The sequence below is a fragment of the Danio rerio genome, chromosome 6 (assembly GCF_052040795.2).
Source record: "Danio rerio strain M-AB ecotype USA chromosome 6, GRCz13ab, whole genome shotgun sequence".
Classification (NCBI taxonomy): Eukaryota; Metazoa; Chordata; class Actinopteri; order Cypriniformes; family Danionidae; genus Danio; species Danio rerio.
This window is the reverse complement of record NC_141026.1, coordinates 45,113,503-45,128,120: the sequence shown is the minus strand read 5'-3', so window position 1 is coordinate 45,128,120 and position 14,618 is coordinate 45,113,503. Positions and strand designations below refer to the sequence as shown.

At 35.3% G+C, this 14,618-nt stretch overlaps 1 protein-coding gene across 1 annotated transcript in view; it reads left to right on the top strand.

Annotated features, from left to right (window-relative positions):
- Positions 1–14,618, top strand: part of arl8ba (ARF like GTPase 8Ba) — a 19,312-nt gene extending 4,694 nt beyond the window's left edge. The window contains 6 exon segments of the mRNA NM_205566.1: positions 6,437–6,517; positions 6,629–6,702; positions 6,789–6,882; positions 6,971–7,038; positions 11,498–11,568; positions 13,690–14,618. Of these exon segments, the coding sequence (NP_991129.1) occupies positions 6,437–6,517; positions 6,629–6,702; positions 6,789–6,882; positions 6,971–7,038; positions 11,498–11,568; positions 13,690–13,739 (438 nt within the window). The 3' untranslated portion in view covers positions 13,740–14,618.

Sequence of the window (14,618 nt, the reverse complement as noted above, 5' to 3'; positions counted from 1 at the left end):
TGTTTCTAACATGCATTTGATTTTACTAAATACCTTTATGTATTACTATTAATAATAAAAATAATAATATTAAAAATATTTTGCTGTGATCGATTGGCCAATAATCACATTTTACGATACTATACCAGCTAAAGAATCATGATACCAAGTGCTAGTATTGCGATACTGTAATTCATAATCTCCAATTATAAAGAAAATGGTCAGAAATACTATGGTTATGTTATAATAAGCATACTTGTATTTAATTCATAGTTCTCTTAAGGCCAAAAAGGATTGTTTGCATCTCACTTAACCTGAAATTTATTTATTCATTTTGTTTGTTTTGTAGATAATTGACCAACAAATAATAGATTAAAATAAACATACAAATTATACTAAATGAATTTTGCTACAAAAGGGCAATTTGTACCAACAAAATTAAGTTATATGAAGTGGTAAAAAATAGTTTTTAATGTATGCTGTTGTTATTTTGGGGTTTGAAGCGTTTGAAAACATGAAATAGGCTACCATAAAAGGTTCAGATTCTACACCGTTTTGCAAGGGCTTCATAGACTATTAAAATAAAACGGTCTTTTGTTGCACAAAATGTGTGAGTATTTAAGTGACTTTTCCACATGCAACATTATCTATTGTAGAATAGATAAACCAGTAATGACGATACTACAGTTTACAAACTACAGTGACACCGCCAGTATTTTAGAGCCATAGCATCGTGATACTGGTAAACCATGCAACCCTAGTTTACAGGTTTACAAGCAGAGAAAGACACATTTTAACTTCTTATGGATCAAATATGCACTCCAAACTTTTTCTCCATTGAGGCACGTTGAATTATTCTTCCATCACTGGCAAAGTTTCCAAATTGCATTGTTAGTCTTTTCTGTAAAGCTGCTTCTGACCATGATGTGTCCACACTAAATGTTTATAAGAGACGTGTTTAAGGAATCTCCACTTAAGTATTATACTTTGAGGGAAATTGTGCTTTATGTAATGTTAAAGTTATATAAGGCTTACCTTGAAGCATCAAAATCGCTACTCCGTATTGGCCGATCACCATGACGAGAGCATCCCTAAATAATAGTAGTTCAATGATGTTGCTTTTTCAATCCAATGTTTTTGAAAAGCTAGTATGGAACCAAGGTTTCAGACACGATTAAAGATGAAATATTTATTTATTTATGGTTATTTTATTTATTTATTTTTTTATTTAGTTATACATTTTGCATCGTCGGGCCACACATGCAAAATCGCAACCTCAGTTTAAAGGGCCATGAAACCCCCTCGTTTCAGCAGGGTGTTTTCACACCTCTACTTTGGAAAAAGTCAGAAAAGTGGGCGTGTCCAGCTCTGTTTAGGTTGGAGTGTCGGAGGAACTAAAGTGGGATGGTGTGGGAGTGTCTATTTGTGCACGCGCGAGTTTCAGAGTCAAAATACACACCCACACAGACAGGAGAAAGTGATGGTGTTTAACCTACATGGCCATCTGTAGTCGAATTATTTGTCAAATTATTAAATGTTGGACTTTAACTGCAGTTTGGCTCTTTCATTCAGGGAATTCATTCATGCCTCTCGCGACAAACGAGATATTTGATTCGAGGAACTGCTGCAAGCGTGTATTTTTCATGCAATGTTTGATACCGCACGGCAAATGAGAGAAAAAAAAAACTCTCCATTTCCCGGAAACTTAGATGCACACGGGAGGTAGTGTCAGAAAGCCGCATGTGTTATTCCGGTCACAAAATGCGGTGCTAACATTTCTGCACTCAGTGCAATAGTTAACTTAATTCGATACGAACAAACTGAATAAACAAAGAGCACTGGTCGCTCACTTACCAAATCTGTAGAGACAGAACAATCACCAGCAACTAGAGCCGCGTCTTTATGAAGAGAATACTACAAGCGAATCCAGATTTCAGCGTTTGCAGATGAGAACAGCTCTCATGTAAACAATAATCCTCCTTAGATACGTAAGTTATTGTTGTCGCGCGTCGCGTACACTGTTAATCCACACGTGATCCAGATAAGCTCTCACAGAGAGAAAATGAAAACGAAACTTAACAGCAGCAAACTATAAAAGCAACACTTCACGCTTGTTTTGCCAACACAACGTGGCGTCTTTGTGGTGTAAACACGGTGACAATAATGAATATTAATGAAGTTGCACAATAGAGCGCGCTGATTGGTTTGACCCAAGCCTTACTCATGCATTAATGCATCACACTGTAAGACGTAATAAGACTCACTCTGGCACAGACGCCCAGTCTGCACGCTGGAATACACGCTATTATGTCATGGCCGTGACGCAGCTTCAAAAATTCGTTTCAAACAGGAAGTACAAATTTGCTTGAAATAACACAAAAACAACCAATTTACACTTTTTAGTGAAATATAGGTGTTCTAATAGTGTTTTTAGCAGTGTGGGACACATATACAACTGTCAACAGCTCAAAAAATGTGTTTTGGTGTTTCGTGACCCTTTAAAGAGCTGCCATCTCACAGCCTCCAGGAGAATAGTTTTTGTCTACTAAATCAAGTCTCTTGCTGTGTAATCATTTCAGTGCCTCAGGTGGGAATCCCATCCCCTCAGGTCACCATGTGTGAACTGGTATCTTGTTTATTGTTCAAATCAAGCAACAAGTTCAATCATGTTCTCAGCAAGGCATAGCAATCTGCAAGTATGTGCCCTCCTTCATTTGCACTTGGTGCTTTTAATGATGCATTAGCATCAGGATATCTTGTTAGAACATCTTTATCTGCAGCTGGATGGTTTAGAGTAATGATGGCTGATAGTGTGAAGGGACTGGTTATCTTTCTCCCTGTTGTCAGACAGTCTGAAATAGTGTGCCGACTCAGTATAATTTTGTTCAGCCAGATCAGTTGACACTGCAATCATTAGCTAATGTGTTTTGTAGGACAGCATGTATATTCTCAGCACTGTTGTGAAAAATATTGACATTTCGATACGTAAGATAACCGAAATATCAGAGTTGAAACAATACTGTCACATTATCACTTTTCTGCAGTTTGTCTACACGGGTACCAGCTTTTTTCCCCCCAACTGTAAGATCACAGACATGCTATCACTATTTCAGCTACACTCGTCTAACATCTGTTGAAGTGTTTTGTTATGGTATTACTGCCATGATGTCATTGAATGTGTTTACATTCGCTTTCTTAAGCTGGTTATACTTCTAAACAGGATATGCGCATATAATAAAATAATAATATGAATAATATTTTATACACTCTGACGCTTTCATGTCTTAATATACCACAAAATCATGTCATTGACAAATGCAGAATAATCAAGACAAACAAAAAAATGCTGATATTGTGCGTACTGTAAAGAAGTGATAATGTAAAACAGCCTAGATTCTGACAGATTTCCTGCCTGATTACTGATGCTGATGTTTGGGCTGTGATGATGGGCAGTGATGTCACTGCTGGTGAGAAATCGGGATCTTAGAATCTCATGTAAATGTGGTTTTCTGCATAGCTGGTTTACTGATTTGCATGTAAACACATACAGCCAAGCCTGATGTTATTCATATTCCTGGCAAATTCTTACTTTAAGTTTTTGTTTAAATGTAAAAAAAAAAGCTGAGAAATATTTTTTTCCATAATGATCCCTTGTATACATCGTCTTATTGTCTTTTGGGAGATGCTCAATCCAGGTCCAAAACTTGCTGGTTGACTTTAAATTAATATTTGCCAAGGGTATAAATATTTTGGGCTTGACTGTAAAAAAACGATGTAAAAACAGACTGTAATAGTCCGATTTTTGATAGTTCTTTGAATGTTTTATGTTACTCAATGAATTCGTTTACATGGACATCGCATCAGTAATCGAATTACTTGCTTTAATTTGAATAAGACAATATGATTAAGGTGTTTACATGAGTTGCTTTTTAAATATTCCTTTCATGATCACGTTTTTCATGTTACAGCACATAATTCGATTAATGTCATTGCGTTACCACACTGTCCACATTTCCTCTGGATTTTCATATATTTTCGGGTGTTTTATTTTAAATTTGTCAACTTTAATTGCAGTTTGGACTTTCTCTTTCATTCTGGAACATTTCATGCATACCCCTGTGACAAACGAGATATTGTATGCGTGTATGAACTGCTGGAAAAGTGTTGTTTTAATGAAATTTAAGACCGCACGCCAAATGGGGAAAAAAACTCTCCTTTTCACTGTGTGTGTGTGTGTGTGTGTCTGTGGTCCTACACTGACTCGATAGATGCAGAGAATAGTGTCAAACAGCTGTGTGTATAGAATATCCTGTCACAAATTGCTTCCTAAACGATAGCTATAGTTTGATCCCAGTGTTTACATGTCTGTTCTGCACCTCTGTAATGCAACCAAAATATGCATACTTCACCTCTTAATTCTATTTCTATTTAGTTCGATTATGATCTTAATTGGATTAAATTAATTAAAAATTGCTGTTTACATGGTAGACTCTTAATCAGAGTATTGTCTTAATCATATTAAAATGTTCGGATTTTTGGTGTCAATGTAAACGTACTCAAGGTTAAGAGTTGAGAACATAATCTGATGTGTATTAGTATATTGGATCTGTGTTCAGTCCTGAAGTAACAGCAAGCTAATAAATCGTCTGCTGTCTGCCAATATCAGAACAGAATCAGTTTTATTGCCTAGTGTGCTTCACACACACAAGGAATTTGTATTGGCTACAGAAGCTTCAAGTGTACATAAAGTGACAAGTGACAACACAAAATAAAAGATGAAATAATAAAAAATAAGATGATAAACATTAAACAGAGATGCAGTTAGTCGAGAAATCTGGATGTTGAATTGTACAGATTGTTTTAAATATACAAGTTATAAATTGCTGTAAACAAATGCGAATGGAGAAAGTATTGCATTGTATATTTATATAAGGTGCTTTCTACAAGTGTGTTGTATAAGTGCGCATGAGAACATTGAACAACTTAAGACAAAAAATCACTTTTGGACCTACTTGAAGAATTTTAAACACTGTTGTCATTTCCATTTTGCTCTTTTAGCTTATTTGTGATTGTATTTGTCAGATTGACTTTAAAGATGCACTTGAATTATTGTTAATTAGGGTTCAGTTTTTATGTCTTTAATGTTGCTGCAATACTTTCCCAGGATATCAGTAATGGTATGGAATGTCAATGGTTTGTGGTATATTAAAGTTAGACATTTAAGCCAAATGTTCAGTTATTCTCTATTTAGAAAACAAGTCAAATAGTTGGAATCCATTTGAAATTACTATTAAATACTATTAAGGAAACTGTTAAGTTGAGAAAAAGCAAACTGTTAAAAAATAATGCAAACTTTAAAAAAAAAACTACTAGTGATACTTATAGATTGTATTACTATTTACTTTCTCATGTTTTCTGCTGCCACAGTTTGTGGTTACCAGGGTGTCTATCAGTTGATTTGTGTCTACAGGATACTCTCATACAGTGTGCAAAGCAACAACATAAACAGAAGTGCTTTAAGCTAGTCTTGTGCACCAGCTTTTAAAATGAGTATACTGTTTGTTAGGGTGTGGGAGTTGTGATCAAAATCTTGCATCCCACTATGAGTAGTTTTATGGCTCAGTATCAGTAAGCATGATGATACAGTTATTTTTGCAAAAAGTTCAATGTTGGCATCATGTCTTTTTTAATAAGGCTGATAACCGCTAATGGTAGTGAATGGAAGAAATTACATCAACAGATATGACTGTGCAGTGAAGACCTGAGAGTGTGTGGCTGAATACTGTGAGGTGGTCGTAATGTTTACAGAGAAAGTTTTACTGGCAACAGCATGGCAAATAAAAGAAAGTGTTTATTAGGGACTTTTTTCTATCAATGTGGCAAACCACTTCAGACCTGCTAGCCTTGTGGTTTAAACATAGCAACTTGCATTGTTTGACTCATGCGTGTTTATTAAGGATATGATTACTTCTAGTATTGAAGTAAAATGTCAAGCTTTCTTATTGAGATTTTAAAGTGGACAAACTTAGTAAATGTTTTATTAGATCTGCACAATTACTCAAGGATTACAAACTCTCATCCAGTTTTATTATTTATTTTAACTATCCTGGCACAAAACCTTCACCATAATGGCAATAAGCTGATTATACAAATTTTGGAAGGTTCATAGATGGCAATGTACCTTGGTAATTTCCTTGAGCTGGCTTGAGTTCTTTTTGTTTGTGAATTTTCATTATGAATCATTCATATGAATCAAATAAATGGTTTGACGGGAAGCACATTGGTAACTACCAATGACAGCAGGCCCACACTTACAGCAACGAGAAAAGAAAATGGGCGTAAAAACCACACACAAAAACTACGCACAGAAGTTTAATTGCTTTATGTGGAATAAGGAAATGCGCTTCAATCCATTCAAGTCCTTGAGTTGTAAATGTCTGTTTTTTTTTCTCCCCAGTCAGGCCAGTTCAGTGAAGATATGATACCAACCGTTGGGTTCAACATGAGAAAGGTTACAAAAGGCAACGTCACCATCAAGGTAAGCCTATTTACAGATTAAATCATTGCTTCTTGTGTTCAATTAGAATATTACATGCATGTTTCATTTTAAATATATAAGTACTGCAGAATTCTTCTGTGTGTTGCACAGATTTGGGATATAGGAGGTCAGCCGAGGTTCAGGAGCATGTGGGAGCGATACTGTCGTGGAGTGAATGCAATAGTGTAAGTATTTAAGCAACTTTTATGAGGGACAAATGAATAGTATTCACTACCAGAGTTAATTTCTCTGTTTATTTTTTTCCTCAAAGGTATATGGTAGACGCAGCAGACCGGGAGAAGGTTGAAGCTTCCAGAAACGAGCTACACAATCTTTTAGACAAACCACAGTTACAAGGAATCCCTGTAAGGCACTTGCTTGTTTCTACAGCACACAATTGCTTAAATGTGTTATAATCTTCAGTTCCTGTGGATTTCTTTGGAATTTTTCTAGGTGTTGGTGCTCGGCAACAAGAGGGATCTACCCAATGCGTTGGATGAGAAACAGCTTATTGAAAAAATGTAAGGAGCTCTACACCAGTGGTCCCCAACCTTTTTCTAACTGCGGACTGGTCAACGCTTGAAAATTTTACTGCGGACGAGGGGGTTGGAATAATAATAATAAACGTGAATCCACTGTGTACTCATATGGAACTTTATTAGCACATTGCTTCAACATTACAATGCTATTATAACATTAGGAAGTTATAACTTTATTAACACATTACTCCAACAATAAACCATATTATATAACATCAAAAACTATCCATAACGCTAAATCAATGAGAGCTCTGAGCTTGTTTCTTTACAACGAGATGGTCTAATCTGGGGGTAATGGCAGAAGGAAGATTTCCGGAAAGAGTGCGTGCCTGTCTAGAATGTGCTGACGTGAGACGTCTGCTTTAGCCAATCAGAACAGTCAGACGCATTCATGTTCGCGCGGTTTATGAGAATAAAAGCCCTTTGAATAGTTTTTCAGACACATTTAGCTGCTATAAATTAGGCAGATAACGATTATATGTTCATCTTAATGCCTACCGTGTAAATAATTATCGATAAGATGCTTGTGATAAGCCGTTGTTTGTTTAGCTTTAAGCTTTGCGTGTGCCCGTGAAACAGCCGTGAACGCCAGCACACACATATCATTTATATCATGACATGTATTTCTCTATATGTTGTCATCGAAGTTATTCACAATACTGATCCATCCACAGAGTTTGTGATGTAGTCAAATGTTTACAAATACAAGCGCAGCCGTTTAGAGCTCATTTTTGGTTAATGATGTCAGAATTACCGGTATTTTGGAATGGATGTGTGAATGCTCTTTTCTGGAAAAATTCCGTAACGTCCTCGTCTGTGTGAACAGCGCTTTTTTGAATCTACCGGTAAAGTCATTCCGAAAATTTTCCATATATTTACCGGTATCACTGGGGCTATTGGGGGAAAGGGGCTATTGACACCCGAAGTGAGTTGTTTGTGTCCAGTCTACTCCTTTGGCTGTCACTGCAGAAAACCCCGCTTCAAACAGATAGGATGTTGGAAATGACAACAGGGTTTTCAGCACCGTGTTAGCGATCTCTGGGTATTCTGCCATGACTTTAATCCAGAACACTGGCAGAGTTGTTGTCTCGAACACTGTTTAAGGCCGCCGTCATTTGCGATCACCAGCAGTTGCTCTTCTTCTTTCACGGACATGCTGGATTCAGCTGGTTTGTTGACAAATGGGTCACATTTCCATTCCTTGGCCGTTTGTGGGTCCTTTGAGGTTGGGAAGTAGCGCTCAAACTCCTTTAACAGCGAAGACGGGTGATCGTGCACCAGCTTGGTGAGTGAGGGCGCAGGCTCAGTCTCACACAAAATCCCCGCCAATGTTTGAAACATGTCCAATATGCCTCTGTTCACGCGCCGTCCCCACAAAGCCAGTTTGGCTTTAAATGCAGCTACTTTATCTGCCAACCTAAAGATAATTCATTCTTGTGCGGCCCGGTACTGATTGATCCACGGACCGGTACCGGTCCGCGGCCCGGGGGTTGGGGACCACTGCTCTACACCACACAAATGTTTTCCTGCTGCTTTATGATTCAAAGTCAGCTTGAAATCGGAATAGACCAGAGTTGTATTGAGTGATGAATGCTCATCATTACAGTGGAAATAACTTAGTTTGACCTTTTTAGCTTATGTAACCTTGATCCTGTGGGTGGGGGGGAAATGAAGCAGTATAGCTGTTTTCTATATATACCAAAATAGATATACGTATGTACATAAATGATACATCGGTAGCTGTTTCTTTTAGCCACCACGTTTTGTTATATTAGAATGGTCAAAACCTACAGCTCTATTTATATTCATATTTACATATCTATATATGCAGTAGATGTTAGCCAGCACAACTTAAAGGTTTCCTTTAGTTTAAAAAACACATTTTCGCCTGTGAAATTTCATCACATCACTTTAGCAATTAATTATTTTTTTTACTAGACAAATTTGCATAGATTTCATCTTTTTGTTAGCGAAGATACATTGACCATTCCAAGATTATGAATCTAAAAATGCTATTTTATTAATCAATAGCAGTTAAAAAAAAAGAATTTATTTAAAAATAAATCTTCTTTATTGTATTGACGGTCCAGCAACCTTTAACATGCTTAGAACATTTCCATTTTACAATAGATTTTATACAGCAGGAAAGGTTCTTTATACCTTATTCCTTATGTGCTGTTCAGGTAATGTTTTCATCCACTCCGGAAGTTTAATTTGGCCACAACTTTCTCTGTGTTTTAGCAAATGGAATGACTTTTGGTGACATCTTATTTTGACATATATTTTGGGAAAATGCTTTGAAAATTTTGAAACATTCAACAATACACTCAGGGCTAATTTACTAGCCTTTTTGTTTTGTTAGTGGCTGTTTTTGCCCCATTGACTTCTATTATAATCACATTTTTTTATTCCAAAGCCATGACACCAAATAATCATGCATTCTTGATTATTGGTGGTTTTCCTTGTGGTAAATTAATAAAATTTTACTGTTGATCATTAGCTGCAGTGCAGAAAAGCTTAGTTTCTGAATAAAAAGTATATGGTTATATGAAGTATATAGTGTGTGTGTGTGTGTGTGTGTGTGTGTGTGTGTGTGTGTGTGTGTGTGTGTGTGTGTGTGTGTGTGTGTGTGTGTGTGTGTGTGTGTGTGTGTGTGTGTGTGTGTGTGTGTGTGTGTGTGTGTGTGTGTTGTGCAGAACATAGTAAACATAGTTCTTTTATTGCACATTTCATACACAGTGGCAATTCAAAGTGCTTTACATAAACAGGAATAAAAGAGACAAGTATAAAAAATAATAAAAAGATATAATAAAAGTGATTATAAACTATTTATTAAGATGTGTTGAATAGGTTATAAAAGAAGGAAAATTAAAAGAAAGGCATAATAGTGTGATCTGCTGGACATGGTTAAGTGCTCAGTCAGTAAAGGCACAGCTGAACACATGTGTTTTAACTCTTGATTTGAATGTGCCAAATGTTGGAGCACACCTGTTCTTTTTTGGAAGTTGATTCCAGCAGCGGGCTGTGCAGTGGCTGAAGGTGGATCTGCTTTGACTGAACCCTTTGAATTTTTAATTTACTTGATCCTAAAAGTCAGAAACTTTTTTGCACAGGCATATCTAGAGAGTTAATTCTGCTAACTGATGATCAACAGTAAAAATTAAAAGTTTTACTTTACAGAGAAAAACACCAACCATCAAGAGTGCATGATTATTTGGTGTCATGGCTTTGCAATCAAAAAATGTGGTTATAATTGAAGTCAATGGGGAAAAAACAGCCACCAACATAACAAAAGGGTAGTCCATTTGAACAGCACACAAGGGTTAAAAGAACCATTGCTAAAGGCTCATCGTTTACAATTTTAAAATTTGTTTATCCTATTTTTTTTTTCTGGCAGAGTCAATTTTAGCTTATATTAGCATCATGAATTAAATCATACCATAAGCCATTTGTTGAAAAAAATCAAAAAATATTTGTGTTAATTTTTCTATTTAAAGTTTGAGTCTTCTGTAGTTACATCTTGTAATAAAACAGACGGAAAATTAAAAATGACAATTTTCTAGGCAAATATTATTAAGAACTTTACTCTCATTCTGGCGTAATAGTCAAGAATCTCTGCCACCGCTGCACCAGCTGATATTACAGTGCTTGAAAACAAGCTACTTTCTACTTTTTCTTGTCTCATTCATATAATTAGAGGTTGTTGTCTCTGCTTTATACAGTCTTGGAATCATATTATGCCAAATCATATGATGCTTACTGTTTCCCATAATAGAATGCTTGATGGAATTATAATGATTAGTGAATTGCATTACTGGCTCTGGTTTTGTCAGTTTATTTTGATCTTTTAGTGCTAAAGACTTTCTCTGACTGCAATAAATAAATAATATAAATGCATTTAGATCATTTGCATTTAGATAATTTCTTTTTAATGGGAGCTAAAATATGGAAGATATAATAGAAGTTATCATTTGTTCTCTGAATTGTTCATTTATTTGTTTTTTTATAAGCTATTTTTATATATTGTTTCTGTATAATTTCTTTGAAGAATTTTAAGATCATTTATTTGTAAAAATTAACAATGTTTTAGACATTACATATTTCGGGCCGTGGGGGGTTGGGGCATCTTTTATATGTCAATTTGATGTTGTGATGATTGTTTCATGTTTTCTAAGAATGTTGTGAGAACGAGATGAGTCATAATGTCTAGACCTGAGGTTAACCTAAAGGAATTAAAAAGGTCGTGCTGTTTGGGGGTCTCGCATCATAAGAATTGTAAGAATGACTGCCCTCTGTTGGCTGAGACTTGTATTTGCTTCATTGTTTTCTGCGACTGGGGCTACTTTGTATTAAAATGATTAGGCCTGAAATTAAATATATGTCATATAAATATATACCATACACTGCATTGTTAATCCTGTCATATCTTTTATCTCTTAAGGAACTTGGCTGCTATTCAAGACCGAGAGATATGCTGCTACTCTATTTCCTGCAAAGAGAAGGATAACATTGGTAAGTAGTGACTTCTAGTTAAAGGGATGGTTCACAAAAAAAAGAAAATTCTGTCATCATTTTACTCTTCCCTCAATGAATTGTTCTAGGTTGACTCACTTGTATTTATACATGCAACCGCTGTCAAGCTTCTCTCACCATTAAACATATTTTACTAGAATGTGAAGTATTAAAGACTATTAGACAGGATTTCTATACTTTCATGGATGTTTATAAAAATGTAGTCAAACCTGACATTATTCTGAAATTGTGAAAAAGAAACAATAAGACAATGTAAAAGAGGCATCATTGTGGACAAAAATACTTATTTGCTTCTGTTTTTAACCTTTTTAAAAGTTATGGGGTATAAATAATTTCTCAATCAAGTTATTTATCAAATATTGGACTGAAAATGTAAAATGTTTTATACTTTAATAATTTATTTATTATTTAATTTTTTTTATGAAGTTGTTTTTATGCAGTATGTATTATCTATATTTGTAAATTTTAAATTATTTATCGAATAAAATGTGTCTTCAAAAACACATCTAATATAATTAAATGTGAAACGTTTTTATTAATTTATTTGTTATTTATTATTTTTTTAATTATGAAGTTGTTATTATGTAATATATATTTATCCGTATTCACGAATTCTTAGTTATTTATTAAATATTAGACAGAAAAATTGCATCTAATGTTTTAAATGTAAAATGTTTTATTGCTTTCTAATTGTTTTTTTATTATAAAGTTGTTATTATGTAATGTATTAATCTATATTAATCTTCCAATGAGATAGCTATACATTGTTTATTTTATAATATACAAACAAACAAACTGACTGTTCACTTGTTCAAAACCTATATGATTTTCGTTCTTCTGTCAAATCTTAAAGTTGCAGTATGTAAGTTTGACACCTAGTGGTTGAACTAGGTATTGCACACCTGGTTTAAAACACAGGCACGCTCAGGTTGCCAGATTGACAACACCAACAGCCGTGTGCCTGACTGTGGTGCTACAAGGCTGATTTAGGGCTGATTTAAACTGCGTCCTAAATAAAACAACAGCACGTGATAGAGAAAATGTTTTCCATATTAAAAGGAGTTTTTGTTCTGACCAACACCTGACATGTATTGCAAACAGCTTCTACTTGTAGCTGAACAACAGAAAAATGACAACGAGCCCTTCAGGTACACCTCATGTGCTTTATTCAGTGTTCACTAATAATTTGAGTTTGAATGCCGTTTACACGTTATTTATTGCCATACTACTGAAAGCAGCAGTGGATAGTTTACCTCAGATCTTAAAAAAAGATAAATAAACCATGGGAAATTGTACTTTCTTAAAGATTTTTTATATTTATTCATTAGATTATAAACCTTACCATTTCGTTGGAGTGCAGTAAGTGCACTATTAAATAGCTTTATACATTTCTGCTGTGTTTCGTCTGGTGCAAACAGCCAAATTGCTTATCACTGCTTATCTTGTCACGTATTGTGTTGTTAGGACACGGGGTTACAATGTAACCTGTTCACCTAAAGTTTACTTTCTTAATTTTAAGATTATTTGCTACTTGATAACCACCTCATGTGTGTCTCATTTTTGCATTCTGCTACTGTCCACCGGTCATGGATGTGAAATGCGACAGCCTTCATGACTAAATAAATGAAATGCGCTGTTTTCCACAAAGGCAACCTGGGGTGCTGAAATATAATTGGCTAAACTGACATTGGGTGGGTTAATAGATCCAAAACAAAGGCAGCTTTCTGGCAAGTAACGCACATTTTCTAAGCAGTATATCTGGCTTTAACATTGTTTTTCAGATAAACAAGAATGTTTATTGTTTCTTAATCTATATCTGCCAACATATTATGGTATTTTTATGCTTTAGAAAAGTCAAAAACTTACATACAGCAAAACAAGATTTTTTTTAAGTTAATTGACTTCTGTTGTATTTTTTACTACTATAGAAGTTGATGGGCATCAGTATTTCTTTAAAATATCTGTTCAACACAAAAAAAAATCTTTTTTTAAAAACTTGAGGGATAGTAAATGATGAGGTCATTTTTGTGTGAGCCGCCTCTTTAAGTTTGCTGTTTGATCTGTGACTTGTTTTACTTACATGATACTGTTTTGTCACAGACATCACACTTCAATGGCTAATCCAGCACTCAAAGTCGAGAAGAAGCTGAAAGCGTCTTGAGTTTATCCGCTGCCATGTTACTCTCACACCACATCCAATGCTCACTTTGTGAAACTGTACAGTTCTCCATAACGTGCCCCTCACACTACCCTGCTCGTCTGATCCCACAATCCTCCCGTCCGCATCAGTCATGTCAAAGATACAACAGTCGCTAAAAGACGCTAGCCTGCAGAATCAGTTTCTTCAACCTCTTACAGCCTGCTGTCAGATGAACATTATGGATATCCTTTTTTTGCGAAGCCCAGCAGCTCCAGTGGTCTCCATTTGGGGTTTCCAGAACAAATTTATTTAAAAACTGAGACAAATTCAAACTTTAATATTCCTTTCTCAAGTCTGTCAGGTTTTGCTCATGAGAGCGTGTTATATCGTTTCAGTTGTTGCTTTTATTTCTTTCCATTTCTCTTCCCCCCACAAATTGTATCTCCTAATATTAAACATGAGGAGCAATCAGTAAATGATCAGCTTAGCGAAAAAAATCCAGAATGATTTTTACAGAAGTGAGTGTAAGTATATTTTGAGAGGATGAATGTTTTGCTGGTTAAGGTTTTCATTTAGCTCAGTGATGTCTTTGAATGGTGTTCATGAGCTGAGAGAAAGAGAGTAAGTTAAAGTGCCTTGTGCAGTGTGTATCTGTCCCTCAAGATAAACAGTATACCGGGTGTGCCTGCCTGGAGCTACGTTGGATAAAGACAGCTTACTTTGACCTGCAAGAACCGAAGGCATGCTTTTTAAGGTAGATTATTGTACTGTTGTCGTTATCAACTCAATATTTGTACAAAAAGAGGCAAATGTTGAAAACCCCACTCTTATCAATGCACTTTTGTAAATATGATGAACCAATAAATAGATTGTCAACATGTAGGAGGAA